This window comes from Quercus suber, unplaced genomic scaffold (genome assembly GCF_002906115.3).
Source record: "Quercus suber isolate HL8 unplaced genomic scaffold, Cork oak 2.0 scaffold_474, whole genome shotgun sequence".
Classification (NCBI taxonomy): domain Eukaryota; kingdom Viridiplantae; phylum Streptophyta; class Magnoliopsida; order Fagales; family Fagaceae; genus Quercus; species Quercus suber.
In genome coordinates, this window is record NW_027069925.1 from 568,268 (window position 1) to 593,804 (window position 25,537).

The 25,537-nt window shown below is 35.0% G+C and overlaps 2 protein-coding genes across 2 annotated transcripts; both read left to right on the forward strand.

The window, feature by feature from the left end:
* Positions 1–313: 313 nt before the first annotated feature.
* Positions 314–14,181, forward strand: LOC136061388 (DNA polymerase zeta catalytic subunit-like). Its single transcript, XM_065762813.1, has 18 exons — positions 314–530; positions 1,197–1,279; positions 1,837–1,894; positions 2,159–2,208; positions 2,339–2,451; positions 2,545–2,587; positions 3,632–3,700; positions 4,072–4,227; positions 4,335–4,506; positions 4,595–4,686; positions 4,781–5,209; positions 5,528–7,151; positions 7,404–7,628; positions 7,796–7,846; positions 8,349–8,725; positions 9,734–9,876; positions 11,170–11,761; positions 11,956–14,181. Exons 1-18 carry the CDS (start codon positions 419–421, stop codon positions 13,786–13,788), a joined length of 6,222 nt encoding a protein of 2,073 aa, XP_065618885.1. The 5' UTR covers positions 314–418; the 3' UTR covers positions 13,789–14,181.
* Positions 14,182–16,202: 2,021 nt separating this feature from the next.
* Positions 16,203–21,748, forward strand: LOC136062996 (uncharacterized). The gene is made up of 5 exons (XM_065762814.1): positions 16,203–17,019; positions 17,994–18,111; positions 18,690–19,042; positions 19,316–19,414; positions 19,982–21,748. Exons 1-5 carry the CDS (start codon positions 16,367–16,369, stop codon positions 21,282–21,284), a joined length of 2,526 nt encoding a protein of 841 aa, XP_065618886.1. The 5' UTR covers positions 16,203–16,366; the 3' UTR covers positions 21,285–21,748.
* Positions 21,749–25,537: the final 3,789 nt, after the last annotated feature.

Consider the following 25,537-nt stretch of genomic DNA (forward strand, 5'->3'; position numbering starts at 1 on the left):
TTTTTTTTTTTTTTTTTAATATCAGCACTTACTAACCAAATTGATTATATGATAAGATTTTTTTAAAAATAAAAATAAGAATAATAATCACAGGAGGTTAAAGGGTCTTTTTCAAATAGAAAGGGGTTTTTTGATATTTTCTAAAACCTCAAAAGATGTTAGTGTAATTTATTATTTTAAAAAAAAATTTCCAACAATGGACTATCCACAATTTTATAAAAGAACTGGGGAGCAAATTGCTATTTTCACATTCTCCGGGATTAGAAATCTGCAATAGTGTGCCACAGAAGCTTTCAAAGTTACTTACAAATTTTCAATTTCCCTCGAAACCCCCCAAATTCAAAACCTTCCCTCTTTCTTCCAGTTCCATTCCCAGAAGCAAAATTTCATGGCATTCCCGTAAATTCGAAGACAATCAATGGCAGATTCGCAGTCGGATTCAAACGCCTTCAGTGTTCGGATCGTCTCCATCGATCACTACATGGCTCCGCCGATCCATGGCCTTGATATCTCTTACAGTTCCTTCCAAGGTACTCTCTACTTTCACTCTCAAACGACGCCGTTTAATTCTTTTTTTTTTTTTTAACTGTAATTTGTTTGAGTGTTTGATATTAGGAATAGAATTCTTAATTGAAAAGAAAGTGAAACTCATTTCACAATTTTCGAAATATATATTATGAATTTACATTTTTTGTGGGCAAAAATACAATTATCAAGTTGAAATTTTGTCAACTTTTACAAAACTATCATTTTAGTTCCTCTGTCCATTGTTAACTGTTAACAACGTTGTTTTAAATCATCTTCTAATGTTACAAATGCTGCAAAACGTGTTTTTACAAATCGCTTGGCAACTTTAACACTTACTATTGTAAAGAGAGTTAGATTTGGTTTTTTCAAATTTTGATTTACCTAAAAAGTCCTTGTTAAATAGTTAGAAACAGACGGGTAATATTAAAATATTTATAACTGCACAGATTGTAGGTATAATAGAATTTTACGTTATTATTTTTATTATTAAAAAAAAAAAAAAAGTCTTTGAGAATCCGTGAAGACTCTTGCACACTTTGCTGTGGTGAAAAAATGTTCAAGTTAAAATGTAGTTATTCATTTTTTCCAGGGAACCAAACATAGAGCTAGGAAAATGGTATTCATAGAAATGTACATTATGTGTTAAGTGGTTTTTTGAATTCTTGAAGGTGGCAAAGTGAATGAGGTTCCTGTTATAAGAATATATGGTTCTACGCCGGCTGGTCAGAAGACTTGCTTGCACGTCCATGGGGTAAGATCATTCCTGTTTTTTTGGCTTCTTATTGAATGTTATCAGAAGCTTGGATTCGTCAATTTTCCTTGAATGCAGTAGTTTAAATAGGCATATCAAAGTTTATGGAGTTATATATTTCTCCTTTTGGTTACGTTGAGAAAATGGAGGGAAAATTAGGACACGCGTTTTCTTCTTCAATATCAAAATTTAAGTCCTGCCTACTTTGAAATGAAATTTGGTGGGACTTAAAGGATATTCCAAATCCACCTTTCATTTTTTTTTTCTCTCTTTTCAATTGCACATTGGAAAATTTTATTTCTAAAAAATTATCTTCTTTTCCATTTTCTGGTGGTGAATCAACATTGTGCTAAAGAGTCCAAAGGGTTCTTTTTCAGAAAGGTTCCCTACGTTATCAAGAAAAAAATGTTTGAAATAACAGATATTGTATGCTATGTAAAGAAAAAATTCATGTATGGAGTACTTTAAGCATATGAAAATTGTTTGAAATTTACTCTTCCTTTCTTTCTTTATTAGTACATTGTTATTCTTGACTAAATTATCCATATTTTTTGCAGGTTTTACCCTATTTATATGTGCCTTGTGCAGATATATTACTTCAACCACATGAGGAAGGTAGATAATATTTTTTGAATTAAGCCAATGGAATAAAAATTGGATTTATGTAGCCGCTCCTAGTTAGTCAGGGTCAATTTTTTTTTAGTTGATATTCTGAATTTGTGCTATATTTTTTTTATTTATCTCTTAATTTCATTTTGGATGTGATATCTTCTTCCATCCTAATGTGAAATTAAGTTTGTCTGTCCTGATGTTAAGATGCACTGTGATTTTTGCTGTCTGGTTTTCTGAGTTTATCCTTTTTCTTGTTAATATGCACAGGTGATGCATACACACATGCTGTATCTCTTGCTCTTGAGAAAGCTTTGAAGGTATGCTTGGTTGCAACAGGTTTTGTTCTAACCTCTGTGTTGTTTGTTAATTGGTGTTTCTGCAATTTGTCCTTTGCATTGCTGATCCTGCAGGCATCATATGTTTTTGCTTTGGTTTGAACTCTTACAGCTTAAAGGTAATGTTGGTTCAAAGCGACAGCATGTACATGGTTGCAGCCTTGTACGAGCAAGGAAATTTTATGGTTACTATTCATCTGAAGAGCTTTTTGTGAAAATACATCTGTATCCACACATTATACTATCTTTCTTAGAGTTCTCTTATATTCATATAATAGTCTAAGAGTATGTTTATTGAACACCTTGACAAAGATATAGCTATTATCCGCATGATGTCTCCCGTGCTGCCAAACTTCTTTTGGTAAGCTTCTTGAACCTTTTGACTGATGCGCGGTTGTTTTTTGGAATCCTTTTGTGGTTTGTATGGTTTTTTTTTAAACTACTTTATCTATGCTTGCTCACTTAGTGGAGCTCTTTTCCTTTGCCACGGCAATTTCTTGTCAATTTCTTTTTTTGATAAGTTCTATCATGGTATTTTCTTCTTATGTACTTTATTGAGATTCCTTTACTTATAAGCTCTGTTTGTTTTGATGGAAAAAATTTTGTAAAGATATTTTTCCTTGTTTTCTAGTGTTTGGTAGCATCAGAAAAAATAAGTAAAAGGAAAATTATCTTTGGTTAACAAAAAAGTATGACTTATTTTTAGAGATTGTTTTCAACTAATTTTTTTGGGAAAACAACTCTATATCACAGCAAGCTAAATAAAAGAAATTAGGAGATTGTTTTTCAACTCATCTAAGGTGTTACCAAACATAGGAAAATGAAATTTTTTTATAGAAAATACTTTTTGGAAAATGATTCATTTTCTAGAAAACATTATTGCCGAAACGAACAAAGTGATAATGTATAATTGTACATTTAAGGTTTGTGTTGTAGATGATTTTTCATCAAGCATATAGGATGCAATCCTTTATGGTTAATGTGCATGATTTGGAGTACTTTCAAAAATAATTTCTCTCTCTCTCTCCTAGAATTTTAGGAGTGATGCATATTAATCACTGCCCTTCTTTCAAATGTTGCGACCAATTGGTTGGAATTTACTGTGAATTTTGCAATTTAGATTAAGAGAAGTATTGTTTGTAGAAGTTTGTCACCCAAGCATCCACGTTTTTTAGTTAGGAGATCTCTGACGATATATCTGTTCAGTGTTTAGCATACAAATGCATCACTTATTTTACTGTTTGTAGACATTGCACGGACAATGTCACCTATGTTTGATTGAGAATTTTTTTATGGCCACTAAATTTTGATTAAAGGTGAATTTTATTTAGATTCATCGTTTTATTTTCTTTTTGCAGATGTGTTAGAATGCCTGCTTTTTAAAATAGTAATACTTGCTTTTCAGGGTGGTGCAGTTCTTGATGGAAGTTTACAACCCTATGAATCGCATATTCCCTTTATTCTCCAGTTTCTGGTAAATGCTTCCCCATGTTTGAATTATTTATTTATTTTGTTTTTGGGGGGTGTCTAATAAAATTGAAAACTGTGGTTCCCAAATGATTCTTAGTTTGTAAGATACTTACAATATGGTTATTTTATGATGAGGAATGCTAACATAGTCACCCACTAGGCAATTGGCAATGAGGTGCCGGTGGGTTGGCAACATGTGCACTCTTGGGACCCACTATTTTTATGCTCCTCATAAGACATTTATGAGGTGGGTCCCATTGTGATGCATTTTTCTGACTCGCAATTAATATTCATTCTTGTGCAATGTTTGCATACTTTAATTCAATTTCTTTATTGTTTTACATTTTATGAGATCTAAGCTTTTCTTTTTGTCAGATTGACTATAACTTGTACGGGATGGGCCATATGCATTTATCAAAGATGAAGTTCCGTCATCCAATACCAGACACTTTCTCACCAAGGAAATTTGATCATATTGGTCTGCATAAACAGCATATGGATAAGTTGACCTGCATGCCTAATGATTTCCAGGTTATCTTTTCCTCTCTTTTCAGTGCCAAATGCTTTTGGGATGAACGTAAATGTTTGTCTGCCATAATTATGTGATAATCATTAATGATGTGTGAATTTACCATTAGGAAGACCCAAGTTGTGATGCATCTTTAAGTTCACCGATTTGGATATCGTCGACAATTCCAGCTGATTGGATATGGCAATTTCCTAGTGAGTTTGAGGCTTCCTCACACCAAGATATTTATTGCAATAAACGTCAAAGTGTCTGTGAACTTGAGGGGGATGCTTCCATAGATGGTTTGTTTGACTTTGCAGTTATATCACATAAGTTTTTTAAGATTCTCTTTATAGGTTAATGTGAGAATTGTTCTTTTGGGTTTTGCAGACGTTCTTAACCAGCAGTTTAAAAATTATTCATCCCTCTCACAAACCCTTTCAGAAGTGAAAATGGTTCAATCACTTGTGCCAATATGGGAGGTCTGTTTTAGTCATATCCATTTTCTGCCTTTTAAGAGTCTTTTGACATTTTATATTGTTTGATCATTTGATGAATTTCTCCTTGGTGTTCTAGGAGTATGAAAAGACTGGAATGCATGAGGTGATAATGCCTCCTGATCCTGGCAAACCACCTCCACAAGATGTTCTTAAAACTCTCTCACTAGGTCTTGAATTTGAGAACAAACTTATTGAATTGTGTGGTGAAGCAGAAAACTCTTTGACTTTGACTCCATTTGGGAAAAATGTGAAGGTAAAGCAGTCAATGACATCATCAACTAATGAAGGAAATTTGGTTGGACTTGGACATGTTAACCCTAACAACATAGATGGAGAACCTTCGAAGAATGCTAAAGAAAAAGAAATAATTGGATCTTTGTCACCACAAGTTTCAATATGTGAAGAAGATGGTCCGATACTCACTGAAGGGAGGGATACATGTATTAAGCCATTATCTATTGATGAAATGAGGTCATCAGCAATTACTGAATCATTAGATCCAAAGGTAATTCATCATGAGGTTGCATGTTTATCCTCCTGGATGTTGGGCCTTTTCACTTTTAAGCATAAGTTTTCTTTTGACCATGTGACATGATGGGGTCCTTTTCTATTTTATGGTATTGGACATGGAAGCTGCAATACTGTCTTGAATGCCTTTTGGTTTCTTCTAAGTGTTTTCTTAAACCATCTCTCTCTCTCTTAGACTGAGATATTTAGAACTCGTGTAATTGTACCTCAGTGGTGTTTGTTTGGTTGGTGAAATGGTGTACATTATTTACTAGACATCTCTCATGTGTTCTTAAAATCCATGTGTTGTATTCAGGCTGCAGATAAGGAAGCCCTCAGTCTTCTACGGTGGCTTGCCACATCTCAGGCTGCTGAAGATATAAATTCTGACGATGAACTTGTTCGTGAAACTGTTCTAAGTCCTTTGTTGCCTGCAACAACCATTGATAAGGTGCTGGAGAAGGCTAATATGGATTATGAGAGCGAGTCTCAGAAGGAGTGTCAAGACATTCTTGATTCAATTGATGACTTGATTGACTTTGAGGGCCTGAAGGAGAGAGCTTCTCATTGCTCTGATCAGAATCATTCTTTTATTAGTTCATCAGAGAAAATGATTCCACAAGTAGATGGCTCTGCGGATGATCTAATCTCAATTCCTTGTGCTGAATCAACAGGAAATTCATCCAAAACAATGATGAAGCATGAATTTGAAGGGTCTTCAGAGTGCCAGTCGTTGCAGGATTTTGGTTCTAGGCTCACCATTAAGCACAAAAGAAAGCAATCTAAATGGGGTTCATTACCATTTTCCAAGGTGCAAGAGGAGAAGAATGATTTGGAGCCTGTTGGTCTCCACATGATTGATGCCTGTGTTCGTGAAACTAAAGATCCTGTAGGTACAAGTTTTTTGGTTGGAAATGAGGCAGAAAATTGTGCAGATAGTTCTATGAAAAATGTTGATACAAATGTTCATGATCTAAAGGAATCAAGCCCTTTGGTTGGATGCTCTGTGCGAGATTTGATGAGGAGAAAGAGATCCCACCTAGTCGAACCACATGAAGGTGGGTCTGGAAGAACTAAAAAGATGCTTTTGGAAGGGGAGCAAAGAGAAGGTCTTTTTCTCTGCCCAAGAAGATTAAATGATGAACTAGACAAAATCCCTATTGAGTCTCTCAATTTGAAGAAATCTCTTGCAGGCCAACAAACAAATTTCTGTGAGACTTATGAGGTCAAAGCAGCACATTCCGATTCTTCCTTTTATGGAAAACTGCCTCTTTTGTACAGCAGTGACTTCTCTTCACAGGCTAGTAGGTTGAAAGACGGCCATTCTGGTTCTCATGAAAAAGTTGGTGATGGGGTCAGAATAGGAGCCAATACCACTCCTGTGGATTTCGCAGCAACAGGTCCTCAAGTGCATACACAAGCATGGATTTCTAAGCCCAAGACTATAGATTCTGCAACTTCCATGGGCCATTCTCAAATTTACAATGTTAAAGAGTCTGGTGTAACTGCCATGGTTATTGAGAGATTTCAACAAATTGATGCTGTTGCTTCAAGCTGTTTGCAAACAGGTCTGGTTGAATGTGAAGTATCTGGTGCAGATTGTTCCATGTATGGAAGTGGCCATAAAGATGAACCATCTTTGGGGTGGGTACATGATAAATCTTTTGAGAATCTTGCGGGCACAAATGCCACAACCGACTCAATGGATCTGCAAAATCAGAATTGCCGTGGTGGAAAACAATTAGGGGATTTTGTTTTATCTGGGTTTGGCAGCTCAGAATCTGTAGTTGTCAACACTCAGGCAAAATGTACGGAACTAATTGGTATGACCTTTTGCAAGAAACCCCCCATTGCAGACTGGACAGATAGGGCATTTGAAAATGCTTCATTTACACTTACCATCTCTAATCCGGAGGAGGATAATTTTGATGGATCATCAGGTTACAAAGTTTCTTGATAGCATGCAATACCTCCAATTTTTTTTACTGGTCCTTTCGTTTAGAACAAAGCTCCATTTGTTCATTTTGTTTCTATAAACATGACTTAATTATGTTCTATTTTTTGTTTTTTTTTTTGGGGGGGGGGGGGGGGGGGTGATGGTGATTTACCTCATCTTGTAGTGCATGTTTTATAATATATCTGACCAACTTTTTTATATATATATATATATATATTTTTTTTTTTTTTAATAGGGACAGTTATGGACGATATTTCCCCTTTCTTTGAGGGAAATTGTCGAGAAGCGAAAGAAGTCATCGACAGTCATGCTAGAATTAGTGGCTCTGATTCTGATCAATTTGTCATGGGCATCCCTACTCACTGTCAAAATGATGGCTCTTACTTGTACCTCTTAACACCAGTATTATCACCTCCTTCTACAGATAGTGTATATAGATGGCTATCCTGTGATGACAAAGGTTCTCTAGAACTAGTAAATTTGTTTGTTTTTTTGTTTGTTTGTTTTTTTTTTTTTTTTTTTTTTTTAATTTATTTATCCATTTAAGACTTTAAGTAAATGCATTGGCTTCCTATTATTATTTATTTAAAATTCCCGATTTGCTATCATTTGGTTTTGAAATTTTAGGTTCTTCTCAAGGGAGCAATGTAGAATCAGTGGAGCCATCACCTTTGAATGGTAATTTACTTTAGTATTATTTGTGTAATTTCTATGATTCCTAAACTATCATCTTGAGTTTCATTTTTCCTCCCTAAAATTTAGAACTCAGCAACCAACCTCCTGACATCACTCAAAATACCAAATAGGCAGTTGTTATAATTGTCATCAAAGTAGGAGCAGATATTGAAGAAATGTATCAACCCCTCCCCCCACCCCCACCGCCTTCCGCCAGCAAAAAAAAGAAGATACAAGATACATCCAAAGCTCTCTTCAGCTTTTTCTCTTTTCAGGTTCATTAAATTGCTCTTAATTCAATGATAATTGGAATTGTAAGGCACTTTTCGATGTTGTGAGATTAGGGGGTTGCCTGCTCGATTTAAACTTTAGGAAGATATTGGAACTCAGGTTATAGTTTAGGGTGGATGTTTGCAAGCTACCCATGTTAATTTGTGGGAAGAATAACATTTACATTTGCAAATGAGAAACTTCTTATCAGTTCTGTGACACTTTGCTGGTTCAGCTAGCAGTTTGATTGGTTCTCAAAGTTCTTTGCCTGATGATTGTGAGAAGGCACAAAGCTTTTTCCTTGATAGTTCCGACAAGGATATGCCTGAATCTAGTTCTGGATCTCATGTGGAGCCTATTTTGGATCGTTTGTATCATGAAAACCCCAGAAACCTTAATGCAGAAAGGAGTCCATTTGGTGATGGGGTGACAGCAATAATCCAGGGTGGAGGAGGTATTGCAAAAGAAAAATCATGCTCTGATTCCTCACACGACATGTCTCAGATTTCAGGACCGGATGGGAAATCAAAGCCTACTCCTCTTAGTCAAAGTGGGTTTCAGGATCCTGCAAGCGTTGGTGGTGGACAACAATTGACATTGTTAAGTATAGAGGTATCGGACTACTTTTTTTGTTTATGTTTGATATTTTTGCAAAACTAGACGTACTTTTCTAAATTAGATTCAAAAGATATGTTATCTCAAACCTAAATTCCCATGGCTTTTTTTTTTTAATTTTTTTAATTTTTTTTTTTATGTTTTTTGGAGAACATTCCCTTGGGTTTGTATGCTTAATGTTTTACATGATTATTCAAAATACTCTTCCATATTTCTATACACATAAATATTTACAATTTGATTATGATAATGCTTTGCATTTGAAGGTTGTTCTTTTTAAGTAGGGAGTTCATACTTTCTCATGCTCTTAGCACTTGGAAATTGGTCATTCAGACGATAATATGACATTATCCTAGATCAGTTTAGTTTGGTACGAAAGTATAGCACCATCTTAACTTTGCCAACATCTATACTGTCAAGTCAACTTGATAGTATTTCAAGATCAGGATGAGTTAGAGAGAAAAGTTTTGGCTTCTTGTTCTTTTTTAGGATTATAATAGTACATTTCCTTTTCCTTCTAAAGTTGTTTAGTGATGAATTCACTTACCTCTAATTTTAAATTATTAGTATCATATCAAGTTAAGCTTTTTTAAAACCTCACTTTTTCTCACTTTTTTGAAATACAAATATATTTTAGCACATTTTCAGCAAAAAAATTTCAGGAAAAAGCTAGATAAGTTGTTCCCAAACAGACACCAAATTATGTATTGTCAAATATTTATCAATTAGTTTTTTTTTTCTTTTTAATAATTGGTATAATTTGTGTGTATCATTGGAGTAAGGAAATTTTCAATATCTGCTTGAAAAATTAGTCATGGTCTCTCTCTTTCCTTAGGAAATGTATTGGATTATGAATCCATTGTGGTATGTCTTGGTATATACTGAGACTTATATTGTGTGTTCATTCTATAACCAGATAATTAGAACTTTATTTATGCTTGTTATTACTTTTGGATAAAATGATCTGTCTATAAATTCTCCCTTACAATTTTATAATGGGAATAGGTTCAAGCTGAATCTAGAGGAGATCTCAGACCTGATCCTCGATTTGATGCCATCAATGTCATAGCTCTCGCTATTCAGAATGATACAGATTCCATTCCTGAAGTTTATGTGCTTTTACGTAGTAAAACTGAAGCTTTTAAGAGGTATGGTTGCTGATAATCAAATTGAGATTTCATGTAATTTTTCTCTCCATTGTTTGTTTTGTGTTGAGTGTGACTTGATGTTTTAAATTTTTGTAATGTGGACAACTGTTGATAGGTCTGGTCTGCAAGTTGAAAAATCAACTCATATGTTCTATTTCTTGTGCTGGAAATGTGAACATAAGAGAATGGAATAATAACTAACCTTTTGATAAAAATGCATTTATAGCCCTCAAATTTTCACTAGTGCCAATGAACTCTAGCTCAATGTCATTCCCTTCTCATGTAAGAATGGGTGAAGGGTAAGATCGTGGGTTTACAGCATACTGGGTGTATAGCTAACTTAATAATTAAAGAATAAAATTAAGCCCACTGAACTAAATTTTCAATCAATTTTACCCATAAGCTGACTCAGGTGCAAATAGATACTTCTATTTTGTTACTCTCAAGTCAAATTGAGAATGGGGGGTGACCATGTGAATGTCTCATGGCCACTAAAGGCACTTAAGGGTAATACCCATGCCCATACCCTTGAGAAAAATAAAAGTTTTCCCTAAATATTGGTGAAAGTTGGATGGGTGTTGGTGCTTTTAGCCAAACATCTGCATGTTTATTGCAATGGACTGAAATATAGGGAAAGAAGACTTTTTTTTTTTTTTTCATATATATAATGTTGGAATAAGATAAGAAGATAACTTCTAGCACCACAACAAAGTTTGTTTTGTTTGTTGCTTCTCTATATTTTGAAGGCTAGGGGGCTGCTTCCGTTTTGTATCTTCCCTCCTATTACTTTGATGAATATCTTTTTTCCTTCCTCTCCTTTTAATTCTTTTTCTCTGGCCTAATAAAATTATTATCCATCTGTAAAAGAAGCGGAAAAGTGGGCAATTAATAAGAATGAGGGGGACCCATACAGCCGTTACAGCTATTGTTACTTTCTTATGTATCACCCTGCTTGAATGTTCCTTAAATAACATGCATGGTACTATGTGTGTGTACACGCTTGTGATTTTTACTAGTTGGTTGCTTTTGGTTTTTGAGTTAAATTTAGGTGGGCTATTCTTACACATTTTTTTCCTTATATTCATTACATTTTATAGCATAAAATTGGAATAACCTGTTTAAATGTTGTGTTGTGCACCTGACTATGTATGTTGCTGCCTCTTGGAATGTTACAGTTGGTTTGGGCTACTTTGTGGCCTATGCCATAAACATTGTTTGATGCCTTCATTATTTTCTCTGTTATGGAAGATGGCTATTTCCTAATTGCTTTTTATAATCTTCATTTATTTGCAGGACTCTAGATGGAATATCTGCCTGCAAGATGTTGGTTTTCTCTGAGGAGAAGTACTTATTGAGTCACTTTATGAAGATTGTCTGTTCATCTGACCCAGATATAATAATGGGTTGGGATATTCAAGGTGGTTCTCTTGGTTTTTTGGCAGAAAGGGCTTCACATCTCGGTATAGGTTTACTCAATAACATATCTCGAACACCATCTGAAACCAAGATAGCTGCTGGAGATTTAGATATTTCTGAGAAAGGAATTTTTGACAACTTAATTCCTGAACAGTTAAATACTGATCCTGTGATACTAGAAGATGCCATTATTGAGGATGAATGGGGTCGAACTCATGCCAGTGGTGTTCATGTTGGTGGTAGAATTGTCTTGAATGTATGGCGATTGATGCGTGGTGAAGTTAAGCTTAATATGTACACAATTGAAGCAGTAGCCGAAGCTGTGCTGAGGCGAAAAATTCCTTCATTTCATCACAAAGTACTAACAAAATGGTTTTCTTGTGGTCCTGGACGAGGAAGATTTAGATGTATAGAGTATTTTATAGATAGAGCAAGATTGAACCTTGAGATAATGAACCAACTTGATATGGTAGGATACCAAACTTTGTCAGTTGAGTTATGCATTGTTGTCATGATAGAGGTGTATTTGTCATGCCCTAGCATGGTTAGAGCTTCAATTGTGTTAACCAAAGTCTTTCTGATATTCTTAGTTTTGAATTTAATGGGTTTTCTTTTTTTAATTGTAAGTTCCTGCTTGAATTATCTTGATATGTGTTTTTGCAGATAAATCGAACATCAGAACTTGCTCGTGTGTTTGGTATTGACTTTTTCTCAGTTCTCTCTCGAGGTTCACAATACCGCGTTGAATCCATGCTTCTGAGATTGGCACATACACAAAATTATCTTGCCATATCCCCAGGAAGTCAACAGGTTGCTTCTCAACCCGCAATGGAATGCCTACCACTTGTGATGGAACCGGAGTCTGGTTTTTATGCAGATCCGGTTGTTGTTCTTGATTTTCAGTCTCTCTATCCTTCGATGATAATTGCATACAATCTTTGCTTTTCTACATGCCTTGGAAAAGTTGCTCCTTCAAAGGCAAATACACTTGGGGTTAGTTCATTTTCACCAGATCCTTCTGTTCTACAGAGAGTGAAAAATGAGATATTACTTACTCCAAATGGTGTTATGTATGTATCTTCAAAGGTCCGTAAAGGCATAATGCCCCGTTTATTAGAGGAAATATTATCAACTAGAATAATGGTGAAACAAGCTATGAAAAGATTGTCCCCCTTGCAGAAAATTCTTCACCGGATTTTTAATGCAAGACAGCTTGCTTTGAAGCTAATAGCAAATGTAACATATGGCTATACAGCTGCTGGATTTAGTGGCCGCATGCCTTGTGCAGAGCTTGCAGACAGTATTGTTCAATGTGGCCGTTGTACTCTTGAAAAGGCAATTTCATTTGTGAATGCACATGATAAGTGGAAAGCTAAAGTTATTTATGGTGATACTGACAGCTTGTTTGTCCTCCTCAAAGGACGCACAGTCAAAGAGTCTTTTCGAATTGGGAATGAGATTGCCTCTGCAATCACTGCTATGAATCCAAACCCAGTCACTTTGAAAATGGAGAAAATATATCATCCATGCTTCCTCCTTACTAAGAAACGCTATGTTGGTTACAGTTATGAGAGCCCTGAACAGTCTGAACCTGTATTTGATGCTAAAGGCATTGAGACAGTACGCAGGGATACATGTGGAGCTGTTTCTAAGACACTGGAGAAGTCGTTGAGACTCTTTTTTGAACATCAGAACACTTCTGAACTTAAAGCATATTTGCAGCGCCAATGGACCCGGATTCTATCTGGCAGGGTTTCTCTTCAGGATTTTATTTTTGCAAAGGAGGTTCGATTAGGTACCTACTGTACAAGGAGCTCTTCATCTCTCCCACCGGCAGCAATTGTGGCCACTAAAGCAATGAGAGCTGATCCAAGGGCAGAACCACGCTATGCAGAGCGAATACCTTATGTTGTAATCCATGGGGAGCTAGGGGCCCGCCTGATTGATATGGTTGTGGATCCGTTGGAACTTTTGGCAATGGATTCCCCCTTTAGATTAAATGATTTATATTACATCAACAAACAAATAATCCCTGCTTTGCAGCGGGTATTTGGACTTGTTGGAGCTGACTTGAACCGGTGGTTTATAGAGATGCCCCGTCCAGTCAGGGATGCCTTTGCTAAACGCCCCCTCTCTGCTCCAAATGCACAACGAACCAGAATTGATTATTACTATCTCTCAAAACATTGTATTCTTTGTGGTGAGTTGGTCCAGGCATCAACCCATATTTGCAATCAATGTTTGCTTAAGGGAGCTTCTGCTGCAGCAGCTGTGATTGGAAGAACTTCAAAATTGGAGAGAGAGATGCAACACCTTGCTGCTATTTGTCGACATTGTGGAGGCAGTGACTGGGTTGTAGAAAGTGGAGTCAAGTGCACTTCACTAGCATGCTCGGTGTTTTATGAGAGGCGGAAAGTTCAGAAAGAACTACAAAGTCTTTCTTCTGTTGCTGCCGATGAAGGTTTCTACCCGAAATGTATGGTTGAGTGGTTTTGAGCACTAGTCATTCCAACATGCTCTTCAACGGTGGGAATTGAAAGGAAGGATTTTCGTTGTTCAATATTCTCCACCCCGCATATTTTGGTTGTTCAATATTCTCCACTCCGCACATTATCTCCATTGTTTGAATGAGGTTACTGTTGTACTTGTACATACGTTCTTCTTTACTTAGTCCTGTGTTGTAAGTTGTATTTTGTGTTTTTTAGGTGATTAATCATTTGTTGTATATAGCAACAAAGAAGTCTGATGCTCAATGTAATCCTCTGTTTTGCTGTGATGTTAATACCGTACCTTGCTCATACAAAAAAGTGGTCAATGCTACTAACCCACAAGACTCTTATGTACTGCTTGTTTGTTCTTATATATAGCAACAAAGAAGTCTGATGTCCAGTGTATTTTATGCTCCATTTGTTTCATTGAAAAATTGTGTGAAAAATAGTTTTTTGCATTTTTCAGTATTTGATTGCTATAAAAAAATAAAAAATAAAAAAACAAGTGAAAAGAAAAATATCTTTAATAAACAGAAAAAGTATAACTAAATAAGAAAAGTTAAGAAATTATTTTTTAATTCATGTAAGATTACTACTAAACATAGGAAAATGAGATAGTTTTATAGAAAATATTTTTTAGAAAATGACTCATTTTTGTAGTTTTGATGGGTGAGATAGTTTATAGAAAATATTTTTTGAAAAATGACTATTTTTGTAGTTTTGATGGGATTTATGCAGTGGTTTGCATTCTTATTTTCAAGTAGATCGTGGTTTTAAAGTCATTATTCTTGTTAGAAACGAACAAAACCTTCAAATTATAAATTCACTAAAATGTCAGTTAAGCTTAACAAGAAAACTTAGTTGATTATTCTTGAATATAAGACATTTATGAGTTGGAAATTGGAATCATTTATCATCTTGGTCAACAAGTAAAAGGCTCTTAGAAATATATACAAAAAAGTTACATCTAGGCTTTTATATATAAGAATTTATAATTTAAAAAATAGAACAGAAATAAGGAATGAAAATTATGAATTTATTAAATCCAACATTCCTCTCAACGTCAAGATGTGTGATACACACCAATGAGTCTCACTTAATCTAAAAGAAATATGACAATTGAGTGAGATGTCACCTCCTTTGGGTGTTGTAGATGGAGGAGAAATGAATTTTAGTGAGTATGTAGGACAAATTATTCTACACAATCCTCTCACAGTCTCACATGAGTGCGCATAGGTACCAAACTACCAATACCATTATATGACAAGATGTTAGAATACATATTAAGATTCTATATAAAGGACAAAGTTTTTGTCCAGAGTCCAATCTAAAAAGAAATTAACATGATTATATATATAGAAAATCTAGTTATTTGATTATATTTTCTTTATGTTCTTAACATGCATGTCAAATTTTGTTTAAATTAAATATTAATTACTATTTCTTTTGCTATTATATTAATTACTATTTGATCAATAACCATATTTTCTATGCATAATTTAAGACTATAAAAATTTGAAATTTAAACATTTGATTGATGATATAGCTACTGATAAATTTTCCAAAATTCACATCCAATAAAAATAGGGGGAAGAGCTTGAAGAGTTTGGAGAGAAACTATCTTTCTCTAAAATTCGTATAGTAACTCTAGTATGGCGATTAAAATCTTATTCATTACATATTGAAATGAGTGGATTAGTATCTACCTTATCATCAAAATTCAAAGAAATATTAACTATCACTGCTTTAATATTTCTTTAAATTATCAATGGGCAAAATTCAACCATTTATTTCAAAATAGATGGATATGATTTTAAACATTTTATGACAAAGTTAATCTAAAAACTCTAGAAGATTATCACCCCAATCATCCCCTTAGAAGCTTTTTACACTTTATTTGGAAAAGTGGGAATATGAGGGAAGAGAAGAGAAACAAAGGAAAGAGTAACATTTCCTTTGTTTTGCTAGCAAGAGAGAAGAGAAAAAAAGAAGAAATTGAATCACTTAAGCCCACATTTTGGTTCCCCCTTTTTGCCTAATTTGGGCGAAAATTGAGAGAAACACCATTTTAAAAAAAAATTGCAGCAACAAAGTTTGACTTATAAGTGCTTCAAAATTAAAAAATTTCCCATTAGTTTGTATTCCTATTTTTACTTCATAAGGGTATAAAAAGTTAAATAAAAAAATATATCTTTCTTTCCATTTCTCTTCCTTGCAAACCAAACAAAATAATTCTTCTTTTTTATTTTCTATTTCCCTCCCTATTTCCAAACACATACAAGAGAAGAGAAGCATTTTCTTTTCATTTTCCCTGGCCTTTCTTTTCCCTCATTTCCAACCAAATAAAGTGTCAAGGTTTTATTATTATTATTATTTTAATCTTTTGGGGTTATGATTATATAGAGGTTAGATACCTCATACACCTGTTATACAGAATATCATTTCTCTCCACGGCCACAGGGTTTAAGCATTGTCCTCATTGCTCATCACTTCCCTCTTTCCTCATTCATGCTGAGGGTTTTAACACTCTTTACCTCTAAAACCCCTTAAACCCCATTTCTTCTCTCTCTCTCTCTCTTTCACAAATGGCACAAACCCCATTTTCTCTGCTTCTCCTAAGACGCCTTTCTCTCTCCTCCCAAAACCCCAAACCCCCTCTCCCTTTCTCTCTCCTTAAACCCTTTTCTTCTTCTTCTTCTTCTTCTTCTTCTTCTTCTTCTTCTTCAGAACCACCTCCTCCTCCAAAACCCTCCTCTCTCTCCGCCCGCCTCAGCTTCGTCTTTGACCAAATCGACAACATCGAAAAACAGCAGCAGTCCCTCCTCTCCCAAAAGGACCAAACCCTCCAACGCATCCGCGCTTGGCGCCAATCCAGAAACCCACAAATTGACCACCCACCTCATCCCCAATCGCAACTAGGGTTGGGGATTGATAGCAGCAGTGGTAATGCCGATTTGGGATTGGAGGTTGCGAATGAGAAGGTGAAGAAGAAGGAAGGGATAGCGGTGGAGGTGGTGCATCCATGGCCTGAGTGGATTGAGCTCATGGAGAGGTTGGTGGGGCAGAATTACTTTGATCATAGGAGGAAGGATGAGGACAGAATGGTTAAAGAGCTGGGCCTCGATGCTTCGGAGACTGTTGCAGTTGAAGATGAGGATTTGGGGATTGATTTTAAGGATTTCAAGGCAGTGCACACGGCGTGCATCAATTTCGGGAAGGACCGGTTCGATATTTTGAGGTTTGTGAGTTCAAATATTTTTATTTGGAATATGAAATTTTGAATTTTTTTGGTGTTTGGTTTGAAAATGATGATTGTGTGTGTATGTTGTGGGAAATGTGGATGTTGATGATGATGATTATGAGATAATTTTGAAGAAATTATTAGAATGATAAGGTTATTATTGACTAAGTGAGCATTTGGATTATGAATAGCATTGGTTTAGTCTATGGGAATGTTGAATTGTGCAGAAATGGATTTGGTATGGAGTTCAGGTTTTCTTTGGTTTTGAAATTTTGGGTTTTGAGTGTTCTGTGGAAATGCTTTTGTGGGTTTTTGGTTTATGGAATTTTATTTATAGTTTGGTTGATTGCTGTTGGTTTTTATGAATCGTATCAAATGGCTTTATACTGTGATCACCTTTTAGGGAAATGATCATGATGCTAATAAGTGTCCTTTAGGTTGATTTGATCCATTCCATGCTTGCTGTCGCTAAAAGTAACCATGCTGTTTCTTGTGGCAGTTAATGTAGGGAAAGAGACAATCCCAGCTTTTAAGTCTTAGAAGTTTAATGTTGTTCATGAAATAGAACAACTTAAATCATATAAATCAAAGTGAGTTTCCACTAGTTCAGTTGATAAAGTTTCCTGTCATCAGTCATCACACATTAGACTTGAGATTGAATCCCGTTTACACTAGGGGTGAGGGTTAAGGGAAGGAAGAGTTCTACCACCTCTTGTGTGTCTCACAGAACTAATGATCCTTCGAATGGGACCAAAAGAAAAAAGTCTGTCTTCATTTTTTCCACAACCAATTTGAAGGAAAAGTAAAAGGATGATAGGCCCCTTTTAGTTGATTAGTATTGGACTAAGGTACTGAACCCACCTAAGTGCCCAATTTATTTTCTAGGACTCTATTAATGCATGTGATAGATAACAATAATGAAATTAATACCACTTTGCTTTGCAAGTGCTGAGACAGAAAATTAATTTCAGGTCCTTGTCAAGACAGGACATTCAAATTCTGGTTGGTTTTGGATGCCCAAGTGCAGACAAAAAGGTGGTTTTCTCTGCAAAACTGTTAAGGAAGCACGTCCACCTTGATGAAGGAGATGTGAGTGTTACTTTCTTACCTTATTATGTGTTGAGTGTATTGGTTGCCAATTTCATGCAAAACTTGAGTTAATTACTGACATACTGTTGCCTCTCCTTTCCCACCCTCCCTATCCTCGTTTGTTGCTTAGTATTTGAAGGCTTTACCTCTTTTTTTGGATTCTTGATGCTCACAGTATGCTCTTATTTTACAACCTGCCTAGTTAGACATAATTGCTGTTGTTAGTTCCAAGAATATTATGTTCTTAAGTTTAGGATGTTCGTGTCATGGATTTAAAACAACCAACCTTTAAAAAGATATTGAACTGCTAATGTAGTATGTCCTTTGCTCTGCCTTCTAATTTAGTCGAATAAAAAAAAACAAGCTTTTATATACATAGCCATTAATATTTTTATGGCAGTGATCAGATATGAGGCAGTCTATTGATTTTCCTTCCTTAATCGTCTATGTACTTTTTTTTTTCTAAGTTCTAATCTTTCCAGTTTCATTGCCTCATCCCTCGTACTCATTTATATATGTTTATGATTGAATATTTTATTATATAAGTGCATTTTGGATAATGGCAATTCGTATGTCAGGTTTGCAGCTCCTGCAGTTTGAGGAACTCCTGTGACAGAGCATATTTGGTTACGAATAAAGAGGATGAGGCACGAACTATTGATGTTATGCGTGTTCTATTGACTTTTGGTTTTGACCCTGTGAATGGATCAATAGTCAACAAGGATATTCTGAAACAAAAGTCTGTCAAGACTGTTGTTCGTAAGTTGCTTCACGAGGTTGTCAAATTGAGCTCAGTTCCTATAGACCCAAATCTTCCTCCGCCAGTAATTAAAAAGCCTCCACCCAAAGTCAAGCAGCCTCCTCCTCCTCCAAGGAAACGTGTTGGACGCGATGATGTTGAGATGAAAAAAGGAGACTGGCTGTGTCCTAAGTATGTCTTACCTAAGAATTTTTTTATCTTGTCATGGCCAGGCAAATTTATTGTGTTCTGTTATCAATCAAAGGGTTTTAATTTTTTCTGAGGATGCATATAAATTCCTGTGAAATTTTATTTAAAAATTATCTACCTGCTTTTTTTGGCTGTTTTGTGCAACTATGTCAAAGTGATTTTACACATGATTAGAAATATCTGCAACCCATGACAAAATGCTTTCAAGGTAGATCCTTACCAACAATTAAGGATGCTGATACTTGCTGATCTCAGGTGTGACTTCTTGAATTTTGCAAAGAATACTGTGTGCCTACAATGTGATGCCAAACGTCCAAAGAGACAGCTGCTTCCAGGAGAATGGGAATGCCCTGAGTAAGATTTTACTCCATGACTATGTTTTTTCCCCTTGTTGCTGATATTAACTTGAAAATAATTCAAAGATTGGTTGGCTTTTTGGAAGTCTCTTAGTTATCTGTGATATGATTGAATATTATTATATGCAGTTCATGTACACCATATAGTTTTAGGTTCATTGGGGGTGCATGCAAGGGCTTCACAATTTTTTATTGGTTTGATAAGAGTGTAATTAAATACAATTTGGTCAGAATTTTAGAGTTACAACATAAATTTTGACCTTTTCTGCATCATCTGCCTACTTGATTCTAAGTCCTTTATTAAAAAAATAATAACTATATAAAATAAAATTATAAAAAAAAAATGCTGAACTTAATGCAATGGAGTGCATGGCTATATTATATTGTTCTTTGATTTTTACTCTTCACTTTCATCTCCCCGTAACCTGAAAAAACATTGGTCTGGACCCCTGTTGAATGTTTTTTTTTGTAAATGCATATTAAAGATGAACATCTATACTTATACATAGCCAGCGTTAATGAAGAGTTTATTGCATCCCTTTATTGTTGATTTTGTATGTGGCAGGTGCAACTTCTTAAATTATAGGAGGAATATGGCATGTTTTCATTGTGAATGCAAGCGCCCACCTGATGAACTTATGGAGGACAGAATGCAAGAAAGGCAACATGGTCCTAGGACAAGGTTGGAGAAGACTGCTAACCGGCAAGAGGTTTCTAATGCCTGGAACTTTGATTTTGATGACAATGAATCGGACGGGGCAGATGTTGCTGCTTTTGAGTATGCAGATTCTCCCAGGATGGCTGAAAATTCTCCTTTAGATAGCCACGCTCAGAGAGGAAATTTCAGAGGGCCTGAAGGTGATTTTAATAGGTCTAGCAGTGTGCCAAGGGTCCATGAAAAAGAATATTCTGATGGTGATACTCATGGAGCTCGGGTGGGGTTTGATGATTTTGATGATGAAGAAGATGATATTGATAGCTACGAGCTTGATACTCATAACAATTCAGCACGGAAGGCTTCTTCAAATGAATTTTCTGAGGTAGAAGGGTACTCTGGATCAGAAGATTTTGAAGGCATTGGTAATGGCATGGCTGCTCGTCATAGAACGAGTTCTCCATCTTACAGTAAGTCATCCAAGCCAACACGTAGAAAAGCTGCTTTCTCAGGCTCTGAGGATGATGGACTTGATTTGGATTCAGATGAAGATCTTTCAGTTCATCCCAACTGGAAATCTAGTCATGTTGCTAATTCTAGACAAAGAAGTAGAGGCAGAGGTAAAGCAGGTCCATCCAAGGATTTAAGCTTTGGTTCTGATGAGGAGCTTGGCCTCTACTCTGATGTGGATGATGATTTAGATAGAAATTTTAATTCCAGGAAAAATAAAGGGAATAAATTTGGTTCTGGGAGAAGGGATTTCCAGAGGAAAGGAAGTTATGATAGTGAAGATGGTCTCTTTTCTGGTTCGGAATTGGATGATGATAATGTACGATCTGCTAGAAATAGATTTAGAGGGAATAATGTAGAATCTGATAGAAGACAAAATAATTCTCAAGGTCGTGCCAATCATAACTTCACAAGAGACACAAAATTTAGATCTGCTGGTAAGATGAGTGGTAGAAGGAATTCATTCAATGATGATTTTGATGAACCATCACAAGGGTCTCGAGGTAATAAGAGAGGATCTCAAAGGACTCCTCGTGAAGGGTGGAGAAAGAATGACAGAGGGGGTGATATGCAGAATTTTAAGGGGCGTAGAAGAGAAGATAGTTTTGGGAAGCAGCAACATGGAAGGTTTGGTGAATATGATAGGGACATGGGCAGGGATTTCGTTGAATTTAAAAACAGTAGGCGTGTTATAGAAAGATAGATCTGAGACATGCAATAACTATAATCTTACTTATTAGTTATCTAGCCTCTGATAGTTTGCAGTTGGTTCCCAAAGGGCATGGTTATAAAGATTCATATTCTTGGAAAAGACCATTGAGAGGTTAGGATGGGAAGCATGGTTAGTTCCCAATCTGCCAACAATATTTGAAGCAAATTAATGGATATTCGTGGTTCTTTTTTAAACAGGCACAGCTATTGGCTCTTGCATCTTGAGTCTGCTAGATTTGCCAGCAGAAACTTATACAATACAATCCATGCAATAATTCTTCTTCTTCTTCTTTTTTGGGGGAGGTGGGGGCTGGTTGAATTAAATTTTGTCCTGAACTGCTCGGATGTTTGATCAATACAATGACCATTGTATCACTGCAAGGGGAACTACTTTTGTAAAATCTCATTGTCAGGTTGTGTAAGGTTAATTGGCAATTTTTGCTCTCTTTTTTTCCCTCTCTCTTCCTCCACCTTGTGTTGGACTAATTTTACAATTTTTCTCTTCACCAGAGTTTAAATTTTTGTGCTGACTGATTTTCCTAGTACTAGGTATTGGATTTTAATTACCATCGCTACCAAAAGGTTTAAAATTGGTTCTTTTGTCTCCATTGTTCTTGAAGATCAAGTAGTGTGGATACTATGTCATTATTGAATCAAGTTTCACAAAAAACATTAACAATTGTCTCGCTTGATGCTTTCATTACATTCAAAATATTCTTTCCTTGCATATTTTTTTTCATAGATAAAATATATATGTGATCGATTAAAATGAACCAGATGATCAAGGTTGGCCCTGTAATTGCCAACTTTGTATGGAGCTTGGATATTGCTGTTAAGGATAACTAAAAATAAGTAGGTAATTGAATCCAAATTCCTTATAACTGACCTTTAACCATTGCCACCACATTAGCCCAAAGATGTTAATTCAAAGCATATTTTTTTGTCATATACTGTTGTGAAAATTTGTGATCATAGTTGTAGACAAAATTAGATGACAATTAAATTACCTGTTAAGCAACATGATAGCCGTTATATATGTTTTGCATGTGTCATTAGTCATTACAATTGTTCTTGCAAGTTCTTTCTCTTCTTTCGCATGAGTCATCATGTAATGTGCTGGTTTGGTATAAGTTGAATCATGTACAATATGTTTTATTTAACTGTATATATTATAATGAATGTTCTGGCACAATGCAAGACCAATCTCACCTGTTTACATCTCAGGAAAAGGAAGGAATATATAGAAATATGGCCACTGGTCATCCTCAACCAAACCAAATTCCTAACTTTCCATCTGGGGAATTGCATTATTTGTTTAGGAAAAAAATAACTCGGTCTGATATACGGACTGGTTTAATACTCATTCGAGAATCAAACGAATACTTCAGAAACCTTCCTCAAGCAATGCGAGACCAAATTAATGCATTCGGACTTGCTACTATGTGTTACACCCCTGTCTGCAACTTGTATGTTGAGGCTGGTGCAGGAAAGTTAAGCTTACTGATTCAAAAGGTGAGACTCATCAAACTCTCAAATTATTATCTAACTAAATTTGAGATATATATATATATATATTTTATGTTAGAAACTGTTGGTACATTCATTTGTATACATTTTTGTTTATCCTTTGCTTGCAAGTTACCAATTAAGCAGTTTCTTAGCAAACTTGGATGAGCTGTTGATGAAGTAGGCATCTAGAGGAAGTTTTTATGGTTTGGTTAATATATACTTATAATAAATAAAAATAACTAATAATTTAGTAATAATACATGAAGGGAATGATGGAATGCTGGTACACTTATGTGCTAAGTACTTATGTGAAATGCGTGTGATGAATAGTGTGAAGCTATAAGCTGATCTGTTATCTTATTTATGTAAGCATGTAATTTTTTTTTTTTTTTTATTCAATTAGAGTTTTCTTTATTCAATACATATAATATATAGAGAGTTTATGCCAGCCACAGTATTTCTTTAATGTTTAATTTATTGAACAGGACAAGTTATGTGGAAATTGGTTTTTAACTTATTTTTTATCCAAAAACTCGTAAGCCTCCAGTTTCTAGCTTTAATTAGCAAAAGTTACAGACTGCGTATATGAGCCGAACTTAATCCTATGTTTGGATTGAGGAAAATGAAAGGAATGAGCCTAACTAAATTCAGATATAAATCTGATGATAGGGCAGTAATTTAATTACCAATAACTTCGCCTTCTAAAATTGAAAAAAAAAATGGCTGGGGCTCTAATTTACCACAACAAACTCCCTCAAGAGAGAGGAAAAAAACCCTCAATTCTATGTATTCATATAATAAATATCCTTTTTCTTTTGCCTTTTATTCAGTAAAAGAAAAGGAAATAGGTAGACTTTGGTTCAAGTTACGATTCTGCCCAGTGTGGTTCTATTCAGTCCATTCGGTCCTATACAGTCCACTTTAGTTCTATTCAGTCCATTTCGTCCACTTTGGTCCTATTCGATCCACTACTGTTCTATTCGGTCTACTTTGGTCTTATTAGGTCCAAATTGGTCTTCTTCGGTCCACTTTTTTCCTATTTGGTCTTTTTCAGTCCACTTTGGTCCCATTCGGTTTACTTTAGTTCTATTCGGTCTACTTTGGTTCTATTCGGTCCATTCATTTCTATTTGGTCCATTCCGTCCACTTTGGTCCTATTTGGCCCACTTCTATTTCCATTCAATTTGATCCTATTCTGTTCACTTTTGTTCCATTTGGTCCTATTCTGTCCACTTCTTGGATTTCTTTATTTTTTCCTCCTTTTTCTCATAATACAAATAGGACCAAGAAATATGTTTATGGAGAGAGAAGCTGCGAGAGAGCCAAGGTTGGAGGAATTTACATAATCACACATACACATACACAGAGTTATCTGATTTTTGAATTAAACATATTTCTAGACCTTATTTGGATTTTTAGACAACAAGGGAAAATGGAAAAAAAAATTCCAGGAACTTTGAATTTGGAGAAAGACCTGATTTTGATGTGTTGAAGACCCATATCATTTGCTTTTACCCCATCTTGATGAGTATAATGTGATGTATAATTTTTTAATAATATATAGGTTGCCACATCACTTAAAACATGCTACGTCATTGCTCCGTTTGACACATGGGAAAATAAACTAACGGAAGTTAACGGAGGGACCAATAGCACTTATATATATATATATATATATATTTAAAACTTTAAGGACCAATAATACTCTTTTGAAACTTTAAGGACCAAAAGCGCTCAACAATAAAATTTTAGGGATCAATATTGTAGTTTCTCCTTGCAAACTTACTTATAAAAGGATGAAATTGACTCTTGGGCATCAATGTGATCCCCCTATCCAATTTGGTAAAGTAGATTGTTGTTACTTCCTCCAAAAAAAAAAAAGAAAGTAGATTGTTGTTAACCCCCAAAAATAAGCGTAATTTTGAAAAAATTGAGCATTAAGTGTGTGTGCATGTATATATTTGAATGTAATTTTAAATATTATGAAAACTTTTTTAATTCAAACACAACCAAAAGAAATGCAGTCTCTGTAAACAAGTCAAGCCAAGTTGAGTTTTAAATGTTTAAGCTTGTTCATTTAATTTTTTTTTCAAACATGAACTGAGCTTGAAGTTATTATCAATCAAGATTTTATGTTCAAGCTTGCCTCATTTTCTTGTCAAGTAAGCTCGAGCTTGTTTACAAGCTACTTGAATAACTTATTCTTTTCCTATATAATGTGAAACCATGACTAAAATGTTTTACCTTTTCATAATTTTATGGATTTTGACTATGAGTAGACTATTTATATCATTAAAAAGCTGCAAATAATAATTTAATATCATATGAACTTATTGAAAAACTTATACTAGCCAATTTAAGTTTATATAAATATATTTTTAGACAAGAATACATATAAAAATATAATATTATATAGAGTAAAATCGAGTCATCATGTTCACAAGCATATTCACAAACACATTGTTTTGTTTGAGTTTGGCTCGTTTAATAATCGAATCTACACTTAAGGCTTCAGCTTGGCTTATTTTCGAAACAAACGAACAGAAACAAGCTTTTTCTCAAACTGAGCTTGGACTATTCATAAACAGCTTGGTTCATTTACAGCTCTTAGATAACTTATTTTTCTACCTTATTTATTTTATCACCATTTATCCTTAGGGAATGTCTAATTGATATGTTTTCTAAGCGATTTCTTGTTGGGCTATGAGAAATGTTCTTCATTTTAGATAATGAAAC